General features: G+C 40.6%; 1 protein-coding gene across 2 annotated transcripts in view; it reads left to right on the forward strand.

Annotated features, from left to right (window-relative positions):
* LOC149792448 (uncharacterized) overlaps positions 1 to 20,876 on the forward strand; it is a 124,534-nt gene that overhangs the window by 74,920 nt on the left and 28,738 nt on the right. The window contains exons 12-13 of one of the 2 annotated variants that reach the window (XM_089971028.1): positions 1,533 to 1,662; positions 18,865 to 18,966. In XM_089971028.1, the coding sequence (XP_089827154.1) occupies positions 1,533 to 1,662; positions 18,865 to 18,966 (232 nt within the window). The remainder of the gene's footprint in view (positions 1 to 1,532; positions 1,663 to 18,864; positions 18,967 to 20,876) is intronic. The other variant, XM_089971029.1, reaches the window with a different exon arrangement.

The raw sequence follows: 20,876 nt of genomic DNA on the forward strand, positions 1-20,876 counted from the left end.
CTCCTGTTATTAAATGGTACATTTTTAAAAAGATTAAAAGTTAGCAATTCAAAATGCAAAGCCTGTATTTAAAAAAAGAGGTCACTGTTTTTTGTTTCAAAGATCACTATATCTATGGTGGTTACTAAAAGCGTCTCATTGATTACACTTCATTGGTTGTTCTTTAGGAAATTCACACAATGGAATCCATAATAGTGAATGTAAAAAAGTCAACATTAAAAGATTTTTATTCATTTGACTCAAATCTTTGTGTAAATATCATCTGAACTTGTCGCATATTCTGTGAAAGAATTATCATAGAAGTAATTTAAAACAAAACTAAATGTTCATGATTGATATAAAGGTATTTAGGCCAAAAGTTCTCCAGGGTTCTTCCTCCACCAATTATACTGGCCACCATGTATAGCCTATCATGTGCTGAAAAATGGCGTTAAACCCCACAACAACAATAACATTTCCAGTGGTGGGCTGGGTGAGAAGAGATAAGATTGTTATGGTAATTTAAGCTATCACTTTAATTTATTCATTTTCAGTTAATATGTTTGTGAATCATCTCATGAAGTTGTCTGTTTTCGTGTGGTGTGAAGGGTTATATTTTATTGCTGTGTCTCTTTATGAATTTGTTGGCATAAGGCATTGCAATAACCAGTCTGACTAAACTATCAGTCTGTACAAATTTGAAATCTCATCAGCATAATGTATCATATATATACTTACAAAGGAGTCCAACTGCAAACTGCACTGACCCAGATCTACTGTCACAAAATGTGGTGACAGATCTAGTTCTGTTCAATTTGTTTGGAGTGTTCAGTAGAACAAACAAAATAGACCCTAATCTGCAAGCACATTATGATATGGCAGATAAGGATCTTTGTTGTTTGCAATTTGGCTCTACTGACAAGCAAGTATATACGGTACATGACAGGTAAGGGCAGAATTCACAACCAGGCACATGACAGCCAAGGAAATGTGACAAAAGTTGCCTATTATTTCACTGCCACACCATGTGGACCTGTCTTATTTATACAATTGGTACAAAAGTCTAGATTGAAGTGCTGAATGCATTGCCGTTTTTTTCCAAACCAGCACAAAGAAAAAGAATGGATGGATGAAAGTGACAAAATCAGAATGTTGAAATGCAAACATTAATTTGAATGCAAGCTGAACACAGAGTGCAAACAAATGCAAATAAATTGCTGACAGAATGCAGATTTGTTAGAATATTCCATTTCAGGTTCTATTCCTATATTGTAACATTTTGTATATTTAGACTCAAATGAATTGAAGATGTTGGCATTTTGTAATCTTGTGAGATACTATTAAGTGTGTGTAGCATTTTCATAAAACATAAATTTTACATACATCTTTCAAATAATTTGTGATGATTAGAGAACAAGTGTTGTTTTTTCCTTCAGTTCAGTTCAGAAACTTTTTTTTAAAGGTGGGCAATTTAATAGTCTTATTTTTCCTGTATCGAAAAGCAGTTTTAATTTTCTGCGTTGATAGGATTATTAAAATTGTTATTTCTTCAGATTGGAGTTGATTGACGTGATAACCCAGGTGCGGAAGAGTAGAGGTGGCTCTCTGAGCGGTATGACTATGAAGGATATTGTGGACAAGGCAGGGGAGGTCATTATGGCTAAACAGCATCCAAGGCACAAGGTGAGGAAGACTTTGTTGATTATGGCAATTATCATATTAGAGATCAGAGCCACAAGTTTAAATTCTGAAATGCAGTGCAAAGTCTTTATTATTTACTGATTACATTTTTTACATGCTGTTTTAGTACTAACTGTGAGACTAAATTGATGCTGCATATTGCAATTACCATTATTTGTTCTCTACTGGTAATTGGTGGTATGGCTCTTCATGTATTGTTGTTTTGGCCAGTGTCTGATGGTAATTGGTGGTATGGCTTTTTATCGATTGTTTTTTTGGTATGTATACTGAGCCCTTGCCTACATTAGTCACCTCTTTGAACATGTGGAAGAGCTTTGGATTGGTATACATGCTAAGCCCTTGCCTACATTAGTCACCTCTTTGAACATGTGGAAGGGCTTTGGATTGGTATACGTGCTAAGCCCTTGCCTACATTAGTCACCTCTTTGAACATGTGGAAGGGCAGCAGCAGGGAGGGCGAATCCGACATTTTGTCCAAACGTCATTTGGTTTAATTAATACTTTCTGCACTCAGCGGATCCGGTGTCGTCAGCGCCCGGTAAAAAAAAAAACGACGCGGTCGTCGGGGATCGTCCAATCGTCATTTAGTTTAATTAATACCTTCTGCGCGCCGATCCCAGCGTCGTCAGCGTCCGGTAAAAAAGCGCGACGACCGCGTCGATGTCATCGCCCTCCCTGCTGCTAAGTGGTTATTTACAATTTAACCGAATATTTGGTCAAGTCCGATACGATATCGTGTCCGAGGATCATGTAAATTTATCGTTACAAATCCATGTGGGGTCGACTGAGCATGACTAAAAAAGTTTCGAAAAACATTGAAGTCCATGTCACCGCCGCACCATGTCTGCCAAATATTTCGTAGCGTGTGTGTATCAACGCCGTTGAATACAGCAAGAATATTACAGTTGTCTCTGATTACTTTTGGAATCTGAGTGTATCGTTGAGTGACATATATCACGTCGGTGTTTTTATGCCTGCCTCTGGAAAATATCCTAGCTGGGTTTTTTTGATTGTCTAACATAACATCATCGTACACGACTAAATTGTTAACGTCGCCATCAATATCATCGATACCTGGTGCATCATTGATATCTGTAATAAACTCAATAACATTTTTTTTAGCGATCGCTGATGCATTCTCGTTGAAATCTTTCAACACCTCGTAGCATCGTTGATCATCTACGCTAGGAGCAACCAAATACAACTTATCCCACTTCATCCATCTCATTATTAAATTGAGTAACAATTGCGTCTTGCCGGATCCAGATGGTCCGATGATAATCATCCGGATCGAGTTTGGTAACGCTGCAACATGCTTAACTGGTTCTCTTGTTTTAGTCGCCGAAAAATCAATTATATTCATGTCTCTATACATAAATTATGGATCTATATTGTGTGAAGTGTAGAGTGCGTACTGGCACAAATGATATGACAACCGTTACAACAAGAAATAACAGATCGGCACTTACTGGTAAGTGTGTACAATGCGGTATAAAGAAATTTAGATTTATTTCTATTAGACCCGGGAGTGTTTTAAAAAAAAGCGAGGAGGTGATATTGCAGCCAAATTGGCAAAACTCCCCGGAACACCGTGGGCAAAGTATCCAGGAGAAAAGCACCTCCCAGGATATAGCTACTGTGGCCCCGGAACACGATTAGATATCAGACTCGATGATCAAAATCAGCCCAAACCCGGTGAGTATCCAATAAACGCTATCGATAAGGCGTGTCATGCTCATGATGTTGCTTACTACAAAAGTAGCGATCTGCAACAGCGTCATATCGCGGATGTAAAATTAATTCACGCGTTAAATGCTATTCCTGATAAATCCTTCAAAGAAAAATTGGCCTCATGGTTGGTAAAATCGGCTATGAAAGGTAAATTAATGATGGGCGCTGGTAATTAATAACAACATGGAATCCATCTATTATTCTCCGAGAGGATACTGGAAGGGGAAGGCCGCAATTGGTAAGCTTGCAAGCGCTGCAAAGGTAACAAAGGCCACTGCGGCTAATTGGTTATCCAAACAGGCTATATGGCAAATTTATCTACCACCGCCTAAACAAATCAACTTCTCGCGCTTTGATGTCAGCGTACCTAATGAAGTTCATCAGGCTGATATACTATTTCTGCCGCATGACAACGGTTACAAATACGCGCTAACCGTAGTTGATGTTGCGAGTCGATACAAACAAGCGGAACCGTTAAAAACAAAGTCAGCAACTGAAGTGGCCGATGCGTTTGAGCGGATTTATCGAAGAGGTCCTCTGCGCTGGCCAAATCTATTACAAGTTGATCCTGGTAGTGAATTTCGCGGCGCTGTTTTATCAACGCTGAAACATCATAGCGTCGCGATACGACGAGGTCATACTGCGCTACATCGTGATCAGGCAATTGTTGAACGATTCAATCGGACTGTTGCTGAACGGTTATTTGGATATCAATACGCGAAGGAATTCATCCAAGAAAAACGATCTCGTGAATGGGTCAAAAGGTTGCCAGGCGTAATTTCCGCGTTAAATAACGAGATTACCCGAACAATCAACATGAAGCCCAGCGACGCGATTAAATACGAGTATATACCCGGAAGATCAAAAATAGATAGCGCTTCCAAGCCGATTCTCGGCGATGTCACTGTTAGATATCTATATGAACCAGGAGAGCTTGAAGGCGGTAAAAAAAGAGCTACTGATCCTATCTGGAGTGTTACCACACATAACATATCAACGATAACACGATCAACTGATAGACCACCGATCTATAGACTGGATTCAACTGCCCCACAGCGGGGGTTTACGCGCGAGCAACTACAAGTGATACCTGACGATACTCAATTACCCCCGCGTGGTCTTAACTAGCGCCGTTGCGTCTATTGCACTCAAGACAGGTTAATCTCACATTGTTTTTGACATGACCGAGACTGTTATCGATCCTGTCCACGGTAAATTGGCGAGCGTCTTTATCCGAATAACGCCAACGCATTACACAATTACAACTCGCGCAGTGATTATTCTGTTGTTGTCGTAACGCAATTATTAATTCGGCATCAATATCAAAACGCCGCTGTTTTTTTTTATCCTGTTGGCGGTAACCCGAGAGTTTTCTATCAATGACGCTTGCATCGATGATGTCGTTGTCGTTGGTGACTCCGTCACTGACTCCGTCAACAACAATTCTTCGAAGCTGATTTATCCTTCGTACTCGGGACACTGCAAGATAGACTAGATTTGACCATTCGATGCGATTATCAACCATCCAAACAATTGTGTCCGTGATGGTTAGTCCCTGCGAGGAATGTATTGTTGTTGCGTATCCTAGCGTCCACGGGGATTTATCAGCACGTAGCGCGTCCTCAACGACGCTGATATTAACGAGCACGATATCATTCAGCACGAGAATTTGTTTTTTTGTCCCTGACGCTGTCGGGGCCGGGATTTCAACTTCAATGTTCTGCCGCCGTGTATTCGCGGGTCTATAACATAACGGCACTGGACGCGTTGGAAACTTTTCCTTATGCAACGTAAACAACTTCCGCTAAAGTGTGTCTCTGACTATCTTTCTGCTCGCTACAATCAAATCGTTTGGTCTCCATGTTTCCCAGAATTCATTTAACGGCGTTTCCGGAATTACCTCGCGGATTATTTCACACTGAATTCTATCCGGCTGTAATCTGATTAATTTTTTAACCTCGCGCAGTTGTTCATCAAGTGCTCGGTAATCAGTATCGGTTTCTTCATAATAGTCCACAAAACCCTTTAACCAATCATGTGGACCCTCGCCGACAAATGGTGGTGGTTGGCCATGATCCCCACACATGATTACCGCTGTATTCGCGAGCAGCAACCAATCAAGAAACATTTGTAAAACATCTAACGAAACAGTACATATTTCGTCCCAGATGATAACCTCAGGAATAAATTTTTCACCCATTCGATCAGGAGTCCACTCACCACCGCTGTATCGAGAAAAGCTGTGATAAGTAACGGCGTCAACATTTCGTTGTTTTATCTCTCGCGCTAGTCTATGGGTCGGTGTAAGCACGATTATACTTGCCCGCGTTCGAAATAGTTCAATTGCCCGAGTCGTCTTTCCTGACCCGCCACAGCCGCTTAAATAAACTGTTTTGTGTCTACAAATTGGATCAGAACACGGTGGTGCATTAGACCATTCTGACAATTTATCACCGCGTAAGTAGTTGTTCTCAACGGTGACATCTGCTGACGGGGAATAATCGCGTCGTATTTCATTTTTAATTCTCCATGTACCCCAACTCTCGTCCGGACTAGTAAACTCGGCTATGTTTCCCTTATACTTTACGTCTATATAAAATGAATCAACGGCTACTCTAACCGCGGTGTCGGGAAATCTATTTATCATCGAGAATAAATTGATAGCGGCATAACCCAGCATAGACGCCCTCAAATGTGGATATGCCGGGCTGTCTCCATCGCTGTAAGTAACAACTGTACCCAACTTTGTTCCATTGGACAAGAAAGCTGTTTTGCAGTTCACGTATCTATTTTTCGCCACTGCGTCCTTGATTACGAAATCATATTCTGCGTCATCTATAATCAGTCGTGAGCAATATCGTTTGTAGTCGCAGTTTTTTCCACCTTGTGTGAACTTACCGATTATTCTTCTACCGAGATCTTTTGCCTCGCGGTTTCGTTGGTTAAATATCCTCCTGGACCATTCGATGATATATTCCTCGTCGGCATCAATCTGTTTTCTGGACTCGTCAATTATGCTATCTAGACGCTCCGGTTCTGGTAACCAGACTTCAGTCTGCGCCCGGTATGATATAATCGCGTCACTGACAATCAACAATACAAGCATTTTACAATCAATCATATACCGTAGCAGCGCTATTGGCAACCACTTCTTTTCAGACATGTGTCTACCGATCCAAATATAACAACAGCGATGAAGTCCTGCCGCGAACTCAAATGATACTACGCGAGCGAATCCGGTTAAATCAAAATCAGGCAGTGGTCCATTAATAGCAACACGAGTCATTTCATGTCTGGGGTGTCCAAATCGTTTGAAATACTCAGCGGCGGATCCATACCCGAGAAAACTCGCTGGATAACAGGCAACCATATCAACGGAAATCATAGCGTCGCGGCTGTATTCAGTGTTCCATAGTCCACCGTGATAGTATTCCAAACAACTGGATTGTACATCCGGTAGAAATTCCTTGCGTGTTGGACTCCACGCATTTTTCCTTGCTGCAACATGAGCCGCAACCGATGGAATCGTAAAACAATTTGTTAGCAGTTGTTCATCATGCTCTCCAAATTCTATGGCGGTTTTTTTTCATCTTGTTGTGAAACGCTTCAGTGCGATATAATTCACCGTTTGGTCTTACAAACTGATCAAAGGTATCGCATCGTTTTCAGCGCTGCGAAGTAACCACACTGACACAGGGTCGTCTTTACGCAAACAAGCAATAGCATCAAATAGTTTCCTCTCCGCGAGAAAACCATCCTTGGAGAATTGTTCTCCCAGGAATTCTTCAGGTATATACTTTACTGTTCTATCCCGTGGAAATATTGTGACCGCGGACGTCCATGCGTGTTCGTTATGATCAATAATTTTGATTGGGGCTCCATTTGATTTATACTTCGATTCGTATAATACTTCACCGGTTATCGTTGTAACGGTTATTGGAAATCTCAGCGACGTTTCTAATCTCGCTATGTCGCTGATGGTTGCTCCACGCTCGCGCACTGTCTTCTCCCACTGGTTGATTTTGCTGCGTCGTAAATCAGTCAATTTGTTTCCTCGACACGCATTTGTAAAATGCTCTATTATTCGTTCTGCTACACAATTTATCCCCGTTGACTGTTTCATCGGCGCTAGTTTTCCGATATCAGGTTTCTTATTTAACGGGTATATTCCATAAACAACTGCTGTTTCAGGATACGCTCGTTCATAGTATGGTCTGTCAATTCCGGTTAACAACCCCGGCTTGGAGTCGCGGCTAACAATAACTGTTTTCTTGTCGCTGAGAACTGGTTCAAATTTATCACGTATGATCCAATTACCTGATTCCACCCGGACAATGAATTTTACTCTGAAGAAATACTTTTTACCGTCAAGTTGTGATATTATCGTTGCTGCGCGGTTGTCGTTCATGGTAGCATCAACAACACCATCAATTCGAAATGTTGACCAACTATGAGATGCACCATCACGCTTGAATTCATTAATACAATCGCGTATTTTACTCAACAGGGTTCTATCGTTTATTAACGCTTTTGGTGCGTCCTTGAGGACTCTATCGAGATTAAACCTAATATTTTTCCAGGGCTTAATTGCTGCTAATCTCTCGAACTCATCCATATAATTAAAACAAGTATTTAAATAAAAGAATATAGTATAATGAATCACTGCAAATGGTTGATGATTGGGTCGACAACCCCGTGCAATAAATCATGTAGAGGTGAATTCTGCGGGTATCATTTACAAAGCGTTCGTAATGGTTCTCTTGGCCCCCTCCCGTGCTTGGTTTGTCGCGTTGGTGTAAGAGGAAAATCGCAGTTGTGTATCAATTGTGGCGGAAAGCGATACAGAGAGTTAAAACGTTATTACGACAAGCGAATTAAAAACGCCGTCATTGACCCCACCGCCGACTTCGTCATCAAAACTCCTCAGGACTACATTGAAAGGTTTATAATTAAACCAAATAATGAATTAGACAAGTAGTATTATTATACAAATGGACCAAGAGTTCAGACCTCACCCTGTGCTCGTTAATTACGAGGCATCTCGCGACGGTGTTGTTAGAAATTGTAGACTAAAAAAACCAGTTGGATGGAAAAATAATCAGGGGTATTTGATGTTTGGTGCCGGAAAGAAGAAGTATTATGTTCATAGGGTGGTATTTGAAGTATTCAACGGATTAATCGAGAATGGGCTTGTGATTGATCATATTAATAATAATAAGACTGATAATTCTCTTATAAACTTGCAAGCTATCTCGCAAAGTCAAAATACCAAAAAAGGCGAAACTGGTAAATACTCAAAGAAAGCAAAACCCGTAAAGTCATTTGATACAACAACTCACGAGGAAAAAATATTTCAGTCGATGAATGAGGCAGGAAAATATTTCGACATTTGTATCGCCTCAATACGATTTGTTGCAGAAGGAATACAGAATTCAGCGATCTCAAAAAAAAACGGACGCAAAATTCGATTTTCATATGTAACAGAATCCTCCGATTATATCAGCGAGTGACAAGGTCACCGGCGCCTGTGGCGCTGACGAAGTCGCCATGACAATAAATTGTCTGTTCCGGAAGAAAACGAATTATCCTACGGTTCAATCGAATGTTAACACACTGCGCAGAGTTCATTTTTTTTTATATTAGAAATAAGGATGTTTTATAAGAATATGAATATCGAAGACATCAATAATATATTAGCCGAGATTTCAAAATTAAAAAATCAAGGAATTGAATTATCTGATAGTCTCGACAGCGAAAAAATATTATCCGATTATGAGATTATTAACGAACAATCGAAACGGGGGCGTTTTACCCTGGCCCGCGAGTACTTTTTTATAAAACGATTACAACATGCGATTAATGAGAGCCTGTACCACAATGACGTAAATGCATTCATTGGACTATTTACTGCCGTTGAAATAATACGAAAAAAACTTGGACGTGTTTATGAACGACGCCGGGAGATTTCTAGTAAGATCAAAAACATTAGAAGGATTATAGACGAAAACTCCGTGGAGCCCCCGATGGTATACATATCCCCCCCGCCACACTCGGCGGGAAATTAGAAATTGCGGAGCAATTGCAATATGGTAGGCGAATCACTTACTACTCGGCTAGCCAGAGAGCGGCTAGCGGCGCTTACAAAGTTCATACCGTTACGAGACAGGGTCCGAGAACAACTTCAAACGCGGCAGCAACTACAAACTGATTTTACTGTTGGAAGTGAACAACTCTTTGCTCCGATAACGAGTGCAACCAAGGATGTGAAAACAGCGATATACGGGGATATTCCCGACGAAGAAAGAAAGAAAAAGGCGCCACTGCTTGGCGTACTTGAAAAGATAGCGGCTCGGACCGAACAAACAAAAAGGTCTTTCGAAACACTTCCTGCTACAACACGGAGGCCACCGCCACTCGCTGTAACCGAACCACAAGAACCTTATGTTACAATGGCCGATGAAGAAGAACTAGGTGCTACTGCAAGAGAACCAGAAGAAGAAATACCGGAAGAAATACCGGAAGAAATACAGAAAGGGGGGAATATACCCCGTAATGTACTTAAAAAGTCCGCAACAGATAAAATTAGAGGCCTCAGCAGGGAAGAATTAATTGATTTTGTTATTACAACATCACCTAAGAGCCTTCGAGATGAGCATATCAATGAAGGTTACAAGAAAAAAATAACCTCGACGGAGAACTGGACAAGAATGGTGTATTTAGCGAGTATACATGAGAATGCGATACCACGTGGTGGTGGTCCCGATTACAAAGCATTCCTCGATGAGGTTAAAAAAAGGGCAAAACTAAAAAAAGGAGAAGGATACTCTGTTGGTAAAGAATCCTACGGCGTTACCTGTCCTGGTAGTGTTCTCAGTGATATATCACGGCTGGAAGTACTAATCGGAGGAAAACGAGCCGGAAATAACTCTCCGGAAATAATCAATGAGGCCGCTGATATTTGCAAGCGGTTATTTGCAGGCGGTATCATGGACATTAATGCATATCGAACGCTCATAGACGAGTTAGTGGATGATTAAAAATATTATAAAATTGTCGTTTTTGGTCGTTTTTGGTTGGTTTTTACGGGTGAAAACCCCAGGAAATCATTTAGAGAAAATCGATATTTTTTACCAAAAACCGGCAAAAACCAACCAAAAACGACAAAAAACGCGGATTTTTACCGCCGATAAAAACCTCAGGAAATCATTTAGAGAAAATCGATGTTTTTGACAAAATTTATGATTCGGCGGTGGGGGGGGGGGTGATCAATCACTAATTGGAAAACTGGTGTTTTTATAATAAAGATGATCATACATTACAACCATGATAAACCAGTACTCGTCTACGTGGTAAACTCGCGATTGCCTGTTTACCGCGCGTACTATGGAGATGGTCTCGGTAGCACCATTGCGGGGTTATTTACAAGAATGGCTCCAAAAGTGGCGCCGTTAGCCAAACAATTAGGAATGAAGGCTATTGATGTTATTCGTGATAAGGGAATCAGCGCTATTGGAGATGTTGCCGGAAAGGCGTTTTCTGCAGCAAAGGACAAACTAATGTCGTTGGTGAGAAAAAGAAAACAGAAACCACCGGTGATGCCGTCAACGACAGTGATGCCTGCGAATGTCAGTAAAGTAATAAATAACGCCGTGGAAGAAAAATTAGAGTCGTTGGCGGCTCAGTCATCCACCAACGCGCTCATAAACGCGATAGCGGGAAGTGGCCTTAAACAGAATTGAAAGAATTTACGACGAAAAAATCGCAATTGAAAACATTAACATGATAAATAATAAAATGTTTGCGCGAGCCGCTGATCCCGCGTTTGATATGGATGCCCCAGTGCGCAGGGATGATTCTGTCCGTGATTATCAATTTTATTCCTATCAACCACCACAAGCCGACCTACGATCGCGAATTGAACTTCAAGTCCAAGATACCAGTAAATACTTTTTGCCGTGTGAAGCGTTTATCGAAATTGAGGGAAAACTCGTGACAAATGCTGCCGATAATGCACCATACGCAAATAACGATCGTGTTCGAGTTGGTTTTGTCAACAACGGTATCATGGCGTTATTTGAGAGTGCCAGATATCTTATTGACGGGCGAGAAATTGAATCAATAGAACGCGAGGTTGATGTTGCAACGACGATAATTGGGTTAGCGAGATACTCGGATGATTATACAAGATCGGCGGGCCCATCTATGATGTTCGCAAAGGACACCACTGATAACGCTGATCATCTTCAGTACATCAACGTGCTGATAAAAGAAAATACCGCAGTTGACCCACAGGCTGAAGCAGCTAACCCAGACCGCAGAGCAAAACCGGGCGCTGATTTCACTATTATAAAAAGTACTAACGATAATTTTAATCTAGGATTTGCAACACGAGTAGTGATGTTGCAAGGACAACGCCGACGGTTTTCATGCGCGATTCCACTCCATCACATATTCGGATTTTGCAGAAATGTCAGAAAAGTTATCTATGGGGCTAAGCATACAATCGCGCTAACGCGAAGGGGTGATGATAACAATGCAATATGGCGTGCTGCTGGTGTCGCTGACGGTAAAGTCGTTTTAACTAAAATAGCATTGTGGATGCCGGTGTTAACTCCATCAGTTACCACGGAAGCACGATTGTTATCATTTATGGAACGGGGGGGGGGGGGAAATCATTATTGAGTTGGCTAGCGGTAACAACTGATGCTAAAGAGGATAATGTCGCTGATACATTTACATGGCACTTGGCATCCAAACAGGGTGTTTCAGCCCCGCGTCATATATTTATAGCGCTACAGAATAGGAATCGATTGGGTAATCAAGAACGCAGCCATATGATATTTGATCAATTGGGAGTCGGGGATGTATCGCTGAGAATAAACGGACAACAGGAACCATCCGAGGATATACAGCTTAATTACGGCGACAACCATATCGCACGTGTGTATCATCGATTGATGTCATATATGGGTCGTGATCAAAACGTCGACACTGGTTTGCAAATATCACAATTTGATTTTAAAAACCTGTATCCGATTTATTACTTTTCGTTGGAACATCTTGATTTAACTAGACAATCCGTCGTTGATATACACTTCCGAGCTCGTATAGCCCCGGGTAATGTTAATTACAGAGTGGTTGCTGTCATTCTCAGCGATAAATCAATGCTGCTAGAAGGTGTTGGTGGACGAATGAGAATCGTTGATGCGCCAGTGGAAAACATGTAATTGAAAACACAAACGCGTTTACAATAAAATGTCGTATAGTGTTGTCAGTGTAGAGTTGACTGATGGTCAAGTTAAGAAATTACGATCAAAGTCGGCTAAACAATGCGGAACCACAATAACGCTGAAGCCGTCGCAGATGGCGGGTGGTAATCATAAGATATCGTTGACGGCGCGTCAAATAAAACATTTCAATGATGCGATGAAGAATAAAAAGGGTGTTCAAATAGATTTTTCGGCCGCAGCGATTAAAAACATGGAAAAGACCGGTGGGATATTTCCGCTGTTAGCTGCGATTCCAGCGTTGATTGCCGCGGCCGCACCAGCAGTGGCTAAGGCGGCGGCGTTAGGAGCCGTTGGTACCGCGGCGGGAATGGCATTGAAGAAGGCAACCGGGAAAGGCTATAAAAAAAAACGATCCGTGGCCGGAAAGGGTCTAAGACTACCGGGAACTCCGTATTCATGGTATTCGGGAAAGGGTCTAAGACTACCGGGAACCGTTTAATGACTCCTATGTCTAATTTTGATTTAATAGACGCCGCAAACGCGCTAGCGATAAAAAACTTCAGGGGTGTTTTTATGAGGGATCAATTACCGGCGGCACCAAGGAATATTGAAACAGGTATAATTAACCTCGATGGGTCCTCCGGAGCGGGAACTCATTGGGTTGCGTACGCGATTGATCCGCGTGCGATCGTCTATTTTGATTCATACGGGTTAGCCCCGCCGAACGAGTTCATGCGGTATATCCGGGCGTGTTCACCCCCGGTTTTTTATTCCACGCTGCCAACACAGCGATTAAGTGACCCACCGATATGTGGCCGTGAGGTATTGAACGTACTCGCGGCGATTTCATCATCGCGAAAACCACCTCATGTGGTTGTAAACGAATACACTAGTGGGGTCGTAGAGGCCCGGCGGGTTAATTAAAAACACCGTTTTTTTTTACAATAACGATGATTGATATTTGGGGACGACCTATTTCGGCGCTGAAAGAATCCACGGAAACGCCCGCCACCGATGACATAAAAAAACTAATCGAGGATGAAATCGCCGATACGTTAAACTTAACCAGTGTTGACCCAGGTGAAATAGTTGTATTTCAAGACCGCCAGGGTAAATTGAAATCCAGTAATGTGTCGCTGGATGACGTTTTAACACGACAGCGTGATGCCGGCGAAAACGCTATCGCGTTGTATACCAGCGACGGACGACTCAAACCGGGTGAACATCTATCGACGATAACGAATAGGGTAACATTAGTCCAAGACGGTTTTACAAGGTTAGATAGATCGGTGACCGAACTTGACGCGCAGGTGAAAAAATCTGTCACCGAGGTGAAAAAATCTGTCACCGATATACAACTCACTACCGCTAGTTTTTTTGGGACCCCGACGGTAACCGAACCGAATATTACAACAATAAAAACTACTATTTCGGAGTTTACAACGCTGTCGGGCCAATTTTACACGTTACGAAAAAATGTTAACAGGATCGATGACAACTTTGATAAATTCTTTGGTAAAAAAAATACCAAGCTGGATGAGATTACAACAACTATAAATGATATCACTGCGTATGGACAGGAAATAAAAACAATCAAAACTGATGTTGAAGCGAACAAAAAAAATGTAGACGCGTATGGAGGGGAAATAAGAACAATCAAAACTGATGTTGCAGCGAACAAAGGGAATATAGACGCGTATAGAGGGGAAATAAGAACAATCAAAACTGATGTTGCAGCGAACAAAGGGAATATAGACGCGTATAGAGGGGAAATAAGAACAATCAAAACTGATGTTGCAGCGAACAAAGGGAATATAGACGCGTATGGAGGGGAAATAAGAACAATCAAAACTGATGTTGCAGCGAACAAAAGAAATATAGACGCGTATGGAGGGGAAATAGGAACGATCAAAACTGATATTGTAGCGAACAAAAAAAGTATAGACGCGTATGGAGGGGAAATAAAAACAATCAAAACTGATGTTGCAGCGAACAAAAGAAATATAGACGCGTATGGAGGGGAAATAGGAACGATCAAAACTATGTTGCAGCGAACAAAAGAAATATAGACGCGCATACAGGGGAAATAGGAACGATCAAAACTGATATTGTAGCGAACAAAAAAAGTATAGACGTGCATGAACAGAGAATAGGAACGATCAAAACTGATATTGTAGCGAACAAGAATAATATAGACGCGCATGGATGGAGAATAGAAACAGTCAAAACTGATGTTGCAGCGAACAAAAGAAATATAGACGCGCATACAGGGGAAATAGAAACAGCCAAAACTGATGCTGCAGCGAACAAAAAAAGTATAGACGCGCATACAGGGGAAATAGAAACAGTCAAAACTGATGTTGCAGCGAACAAAAAAAGTATAGACGCGTATGGAGGGGAAATAGGAACGATCAAAACTGATGTTGCAGCGAACAAAAAAAGTATAACCGAGAATACACAGGAAATAAATACACTCATTACTAAGGTTACAGCGAACAAAAAAAGTATAACCGAGAATACACAGGAAATAAATACACTCATTACTAAGGTTGCAGCGAACAAAAAAAATGTAGACGCGTATGGAGGGGAAATAAGTACACTCATTACTAAGGTTGCAGCGAACAAAAAAAATGTAGACGCGTATGGAGGGGAAATAAATACACTCATTACTAAGGTTACAGCGAACAAGAATAATATAGACGCGTATACACAGGAAATAGGAACGATCAAAACTGATGTTACAGCGATTAAAGACAGACTACCTAGAATGACAGAGCAACTCGAAAAAATGAAAACACCTCATGGGAGCATCAGCAATAGCGTATACACGGTTCAACACGGATCATTCGATTGGACTCCTACGCATAATATAGTAAATATCACCGCAACTGTTAAGGGCATTTATCGATTGACATTGATTTCAGCGATGCAGTTCAATATATCATCGTCGAGTTCATCCGGGTTTAACAATACAATATCAACAATCATTGACAAGAATGCAACCGAACGGTTTATAATTAGAGCCGTTGATAGCAATCTATTTAGGATAAACATCACATGGTATGTAGAATTTGTAGTGAATCTAAGTGAGTAATTGAAAACACTAGCTCTTTTAAAATAAAATGACCACCAGGGTAATTGAATCAGAGGTATCACCGACGTCACATCAATATCGATTCGATACCGCAAAAGAATTCTCCGCGAGCTTAAAAACGCTTTCCGAACAATACCGTATAAAAATAAAAAAAATACCGCCGAAGAATAACCGCCATCTACGTGGCCGTGTACTCGGTGTCCGGTATAGTAGCCGGTACCGGTGTCATTTTATCCACGATGACCATGATAGCCCCGATCACCGTTCCAATCGCTATCTCCGCGGCGACAACAATTGCTGGAGTCGCCAACGCAATCACCAGAAAGATATCATCGTGTTCTCAGAAAAAACTCAACGAGTATACAGTAAAACATCAAATAGTATCCGACGCGTACTCGAAATTATCCGGGTTGATCTCGTTGTCGATTGATAATTCGTTCATATCCGATGTTGAATTCTCCACGATGGTCCAGTTGTATGGCTCCGCGATGTCAAAAATCGAAAATTTTCAACTGGAAGCCGGAAACCACTTCAATGGCTTAAAACATTCTCCTGAAAACAAGCAGGTTGTTAATATTCGGTGTCAAAATTAAACACTAAAAACAACGAATAATAATAATGTCGCTGAACCCCGAACGGTTTCAATTGCTTCAACGGATCGCGGAGAACACCACTCCGGTACAAACAGGTATGATATCGATAACATCAACGAAACCCGAATTCAGTGTAAACTTCCCATCACCGGTTCCAGTGAAGGAAATAGCGCTGGCAAAATTGCGAGTATATCACAGTTGGCCTAATATCCGAGCGGACGCATTTAACGGACAACAACCTAATAACTCGCTGGTTTTTGCATGGACAAATAAACCCGATGGGACCCCAGACTGGAAGGAGGTTACAATACCAACTGGGTCATACCAAATAGAACAAATCAATAAAGAATTTCAACGCAGGATAAAATCGATCACAGGAAAAGAATCAAAAATCGCTATTACGGTTCATGAACCGACGTTATCGTCGACGATTGAAATAAGCACACCGGGGTATATGGTTGATATTTATAACAGTTCAATAAGAACCATACTAGGATGGCCTAAGAATCCACCTCATGAAATCCCCCCGGACTTGCACACGAATGCGCAATCGTATCATGGAATTAATCTCAGTTATAAAGATGATTTGTCTATTATAAGAAACACGTTATTACCCAGTAGGTTTATATTTCAAAACAGGAATACCATGCAATGGTATTTTCCGTATAAGCAAACTCCTGAATCGTCCGCCGTGGTCACAGTTGGTTTAAATGATATCACTGGTGCGTTTGCCGAGATTAATCGTAACTACCAATCACAACTAGAACAGCTACGGAAAACGAAAGCACGAAAACACGTTGAGGTGTTAAATCAACTTATATCAGACATGGAATATATCAATGAACGAATCGTTAAAACAATATCCGCTAACAGCGATGATAATAAACAAAAATTCCTAACCGAGTATAATATCACAGAAGCCAATTTACCCGATTTCAAGTTTCCAGGATACAACGCACCAGAACTAAAAAAATCTCTTAATGATTTTCTCGCCCCATCAACTATCCTCAGACACGATAACGGAGAGGATGGTAGGCATATTGCTCCATACAACGTAAATATTGCATCGGTGATAGCAATCAATCTAGTGTGTGATGTTATCGAAGGGAGTTACCAGGTGGATACCAAGCAATCAAATCAGGCTCAACAGGGGTATATCCTTTATTCATTTTCACCAACGGCCCCTCCGGGATTTTTAATCGTTGAAAGTCCGATTAATCCGGTCTATATGCGATGCCATAATCGGTTTTTAACAAGAATTAATTTCAGACTTACCGATCAGTCAAATAACCTAATTGATCTACAAGAGGAGGAGTTAGTGATCACTCTGTTTATAAGATCATTGTAACCACTTAGCAGCAGGGAGGGCGATGACATCGACGCGGTCGTCGCGCTTTTTTACCGGACGCTGACGACGCTGGGATCGGCGCGCAGAAGGTATTAATTAAACTAAATGACGATTGGACGATCCCCGACGACCGCGTCGTTTTTTTTTTTACCGGGCGCTGACGACACCGGATCCGCTGAGTGCAGAAAGTATTAATTAAACCAAATGACGTTTGGACAAAATGTCGGATTCGCCCTCCCTGCTGCTAGGGCTTGGGATTGGTATACATGCTAAGCCCTTGCCTACATTAGTCACCTCTTTGAACATGTGGAAGGGCTTTGGATTGGTATACATGCTAAGCCCCTGCCTACATTAGTCACCTCTTTGAACATGTGGAAGGGCTTTGGATTGGTATACATGCTAAGCCCCTGCCTACATTAGTCACCTCTTTGAACATGTGGAAGGGCTTTCGATTGGTATACATGCTAAGCCCCTGCCTACATTAGTCACCTCTTTGAACACATGGAATGGCTCATCAGGTCTTTTCTGAAATAGCTGGGTGAACCAGTTTGTGGATTTATCAGTAGAATGCCTTTAATGATATCACTTTAATAATTTTGAAATTTTTTTTCACACACAAAGTCCATTTTAAATTTCTTTGCCTGATCATAATACCACTACATTGCAAATCCATCACTACCGGACTTGCTTTAGCAACAAAAGTGCTAAAATGATATCTGCTTCCAAAGATGGAAGTCTGATGAGATTGGTTTCACCGTGCATAAAGGGATTGGTGTTGAATATTATCCATCCATGCATTAGATTCTACTACTGGTTATGCTAGGAAGAATTCTCATTTATGACAAAACATTTATTCCTTTTGTACCATTTCACCATTGGAGTTATTCTGTTGAGTTTTCTCTCACAGGGAAGTATAGTACAGATGTATTTATTTCTATTTCTCTTGTTATTTTCATTATAGACGAACATTTCCAGTTTCATTTGTCAAACATGCTCATGTCATTTGATTCACCTGGCAGCAGAAAAGGCTTCTGCCAAACTGCTGAAGTCATCTGATTTACAACAAAAAGTCTTCCTGTCCTTTGTTTTGTTATAGTCGTCTGATTTACAACAAAAAGTCTTCCTGTCCTTTGTTTTGTTATAGTCATCTGATTTACAAATGTCTTCCTGTCCTTTGTTTTGTTATAGTCATCTGAACAATCAGCCCAACAGGAGCCTCAGCAGCAGAGAATGTTCCATCTTCCGAATTCTGTTCCAGCTAATTCAGGTTCCAGGGCACAGAGATCTCAGGTACTAATTTAGCAACTTGCCAGTGTTTAATATTGTGTATTTCAGAATCAGTTTTCCCAAGTGGTTGACACTGCAGATTCTGGATCCAAAGATTATGAACTTGTTCACCTATCAACTGTTGTTGTGTCCCAAAGCAAGGAACTCAATTTTGGTTGCTTCAGTAGTACCAGCTATAACTTGGGAACTAGTTTTCACATGGGGGTTAACCTATGATGATATTGTGATATGGTTTGGTGTCTTGTTTACTTGAAGTAATTAGTTTTGCTTAATGGCATGGAACTTGGTTATCAGTTATCATTATATGTTTGGATATACATGTGGTACCTATGTTTGGATATACACGTGGCACCTATGTTTGGATATACATGTGGCACCTATGTTTGGATATACATATGGCACCTATGTTTGGATATACACGTGGCACCTATGTTTGGATATACACGTGGCACCTATGTTTGGATATACATGTGGCACCTATGTTTGGATATACATGTGGCACCTATGTTTGGATATATATGTGGCACCTATGTTTGGATATACATGTACCTATGTTTGGATATACATGTGGTACCTATGTTTGGACATACATTCAGCGCCTATGACGATTTTTAAACACAGCATAACAGAGAAAGTAATTTTACCACTACTAATACTCTGCAATCTCTGAAAATCAAAATTTACAAAATATTGGAGGCAATTTTCCGCTAAAGTGGATTTATATCTATTTTTTTTATTTCTTGTTTAACACATATATAATTCAATAGTTCAAAGGTTTCATTATAGCTGATTTTCATTTATTAGGACAAGAATCCTGATTATTGAAACTTGTTTTTAAAAATGTTAAATATTAAGTGAAATTGATATGAAAAATAAAATTGTATGTCCCACATAATTCAAAATCAGTACAGGTTTTACAGTTCTTTTCTGCTTGCAAAAATTATCAGAAATGTCAAGCTTTTTTTAAATGAGTTGTTTATTTTGTTGTAGACATAAAATCAGTATTTGGAGTTGTTAGATGTTAATTTTAATTGTAACCATGAGATTATTCTGTTCTGCAAGTGTACTTTTACAGGATTAGTGGGTCATGACATGGTCACAATAAAGCCATTACTTAAATGGATTACTGGGTCATGAAATGGTCACAGTAAAGCGATTATTTTACTGGAATTCTGGGTCATGAAATGGTCATAGTAAAGCCATTATTTTACTGGACACTGGGTCATGAAATGGTCACAGTAAAGCCATTATTTTACCGGACACTGGGTCATGAAATGGTCACAGTAAAGCAATTATTTTACTGGATTTCTGGGTCATGAAATGGTCACAGTAAAGCGATTATTTTACTGGATTTCTGGGTCATGAAATGGTCACAGTAAAGCGATTATTTTACTGGATCACTAGGTCTTGAAAGAGTGATGGTATTTTACTTGATCACTGGGTCATGAAATGTGCACAGTTGAGATGGTATTTTACCAGATCACTGGGTCATGAAATGTGCACAGCTGAGATGGTATTTTACTGGGTCATGTGTTATGTATGCCTATATTGTTTGTTTCACTTTTGTCCACCAGTATAGATTGAAGTGATCATTTTGTAAAGAACATATTACATAGCTATACTTTTGTCCATGATTGTTGATTGAAATGTTTAAACTTTAAGATAATATTTGTAAACATATTTACTTGGATTTGAGTTCCAGGCATTGGTTTTTTCCTCAGAAAATTTTGGTCTACTGATGTTTGTCATGTTCTTTAGCTAAATTTAAGTAAAAGACCTGACCTTGTTTAAAACTTAGAATGTTCTGGAAATGAACGTTTTACCCTCATTCTGGTCCTCTTATTGTGTCTTAGGTTTTTATATAAAGGTTGTGATCAACAGAATTAGTAATTCCTTTTTTTACATCTGTCCAG

The sequence above is a fragment of the Sinohyriopsis cumingii genome, chromosome 9 (genome assembly GCF_028554795.1).
Source record: "Sinohyriopsis cumingii isolate HCF-2022 chromosome 9, ASM2855479v2, whole genome shotgun sequence".
Classification (NCBI taxonomy): domain Eukaryota; kingdom Metazoa; phylum Mollusca; class Bivalvia; order Unionida; family Unionidae; genus Sinohyriopsis; species Sinohyriopsis cumingii.